This window comes from Silene latifolia, unplaced genomic scaffold (assembly GCF_048544455.1).
Source record: "Silene latifolia isolate original U9 population unplaced genomic scaffold, ASM4854445v1 scaffold_222, whole genome shotgun sequence".
Taxonomy (NCBI): domain Eukaryota; kingdom Viridiplantae; phylum Streptophyta; class Magnoliopsida; order Caryophyllales; family Caryophyllaceae; genus Silene; species Silene latifolia.
Genome location: NW_027413176.1, coordinates 295563 through 297640, shown reverse-complemented (window position 1 = coordinate 297640; position 2078 = coordinate 295563). Strand labels below are relative to the sequence as shown.

The 2078-nt window shown below is 38.5% G+C and overlaps 1 protein-coding gene across 1 annotated transcript; it reads left to right on the top strand.

Moving 5' to 3' along the window:
- Window positions 1-501: 501 nt before the first annotated feature.
- LOC141638895 (protein PHOSPHATE-INDUCED 1-like) lies at window positions 502-1707 on the top strand. Its single transcript, XM_074448077.1, has one exon. It carries the CDS (start codon window positions 597-599, stop codon window positions 1539-1541), a length of 945 nt encoding a protein of 314 aa, XP_074304178.1. The 5' UTR covers window positions 502-596; the 3' UTR covers window positions 1542-1707.
- The last annotated feature ends 371 nt before the right edge of the window (window positions 1708-2078 follow it).

The window sequence follows — 2078 nt, the reverse complement described above, 5'->3', positions numbered from 1 at the left end:
GAGTACGCGGATTTGTGTCCCGGTGGCTAGTTGTCCGCCGAGACCCAGGTGACACAGTAGATGGGCTTCACCGGCTAGACTGTCTAAGTCGTTGACTTTGCTGTGAATACCCTTGACCTTACTCAATGTGTTGACTTGGTCAGCGGTGCAGAATATGCCCCATCAACATTAATAAATGAAATATTCTCAACAAATTTTCTCTAATCAACTTATTAACATTTTAGAAAATCCGAATCACTAAAATAAAATGGATAAAATCTACAAATCTACAATAACACAACGTAATCCGGAAGGCAATCTAGAAGGCTAAAAGGGTACACTTGAGATTTCACCTGCCAGCCCATATCCAGGCAAGTATAATAATAAGCTGTAAATTTGGTATCATGGTCACACTTTGGTAATAAAGTAAACGTTTCATTAAATTCGATGTCACATTTTTTATGTATTCTTCTATGCACCTTCCCTTAAATTTGGGTCATTTTACACCCTATATATACACAAACTTTGGTCTTACATTTCACTCATCCAATCCTACTCAATTCTAACAAAAACCTCTCTAAAACCCAACCATATAATATAAACTTATAAAAAATATTATGGCTCAAAAATTAATTCCAATCTTTTTTGTGATTTGTTCTTTGATGATTAACTTTACTTTAGCTAGAAATAAGTTACATGAGCAACAACCAATAGTCGATGACCCGTCCACCACATCGACCCTCCTCCAGTACCACCAGGGTCCGCTTTTATCTGGTAAAATATCGGTAAATATCATATGGTATGGTAAATTTACCCCTACACAAAGGGGTATAGTCTCGGATTTTATTACATCCTTGTCATCATCAGCGAAATCAAACCACCAACCATCTGTTGCCACGTGGTGGAATTCTATTGGGAAGTATTACCACTTGGCCAATAAGAAGGCCTCCTCACTTTCACTTACTTTAGGCAAACAAGTTATTGATGAAAAATATTCACTTGGAAAGTCAATAACTAACAAACACTTGGTTGAGCTCGCCTCAAAAGGCGAACAAGTCAATGCAATCAACTTAGTGTTGACCGCATCTGATGTGGTGGTCCCTGATTTCTGCTCGAGTAGATGTGGTACACATTCCTCGAGCGGAAAGGGACTCCACAAATTTGCCTACATTTGGGTTGGCAATTCAGAGAGTCAATGTCCTGGCCAATGCGCTTGGCCATTTCACCAACCCATCTACGGCCCACAAAGCCCACCACTTGGTGCACCTAATAACGATGTGGGCGTAGATGGGATGGTAATGAACTTGGCCAGCATGTTGGCTGGGACCGTGACAAATCCGTTTGGAAATGGGTTTTATCAAGGCTCTAAAGATGCCCCACTTGAAGTTGCTACAGCTTGTTCCGGGGTTTACGGTAAAGGAGCGTACCCGGGTTATGCGGGTGATTTGTTACTTGATTCGAGTACCGGGTCGAGTTATAATGCAAATGGTGTTAATGGGAAGAAGTATTTGTTACCCGCTTTATATGATCCAGCCACCTCTGCTTGCTCTACCTTAGTGTAATAACACTAGTTACAATTTGTTAGTGTTATGTAATTTACTGTCATAGTCTTACACTCTTAGGGTACTTAATTAGTTGGGATACAATTATATATTCATTGATTCATTTGTTAGATTTTTTTCATGTTTATGCAATTTTATGAATAATTAAAGAAAGTTGATTAGCAAACTCTTGTTTTTTTATTGTGACATGAGTATCCCGTATCGACTTGTTAACTTACAATCAAACATGGGTCATGAACACGACATCAAATTTAGTCGGGTCTAATTTTGGCTAAAGTGTGACAATCGGGTCTAACAATTGAACCTCCTAATTAGGTGAATTATGTGGCCTTGTTTAAGACCGAACCAGACCAAATTAAATAAACCGAGTTACATATATAGTCACAGAAGCTCGATACGATTAGGAAACTATAGAAAGAGGGAAATTGACAGCCTATGGAAACTATATCTAAGTATCTAACCAAGTTTCCTATGCAACGTAATATTCTATGTATCGAGCTTAATTGTGTATTAAGAAATCTCTAGGGTTATAAAAAG

Coding starts and splice junctions, on each gene's coding strand:
- LOC141638895 (XM_074448077.1), top strand. CDS start 597: ATGGCTCAAAAATTAATTCCAATCTTTTTTGTGATTTGTTCTTTGATG.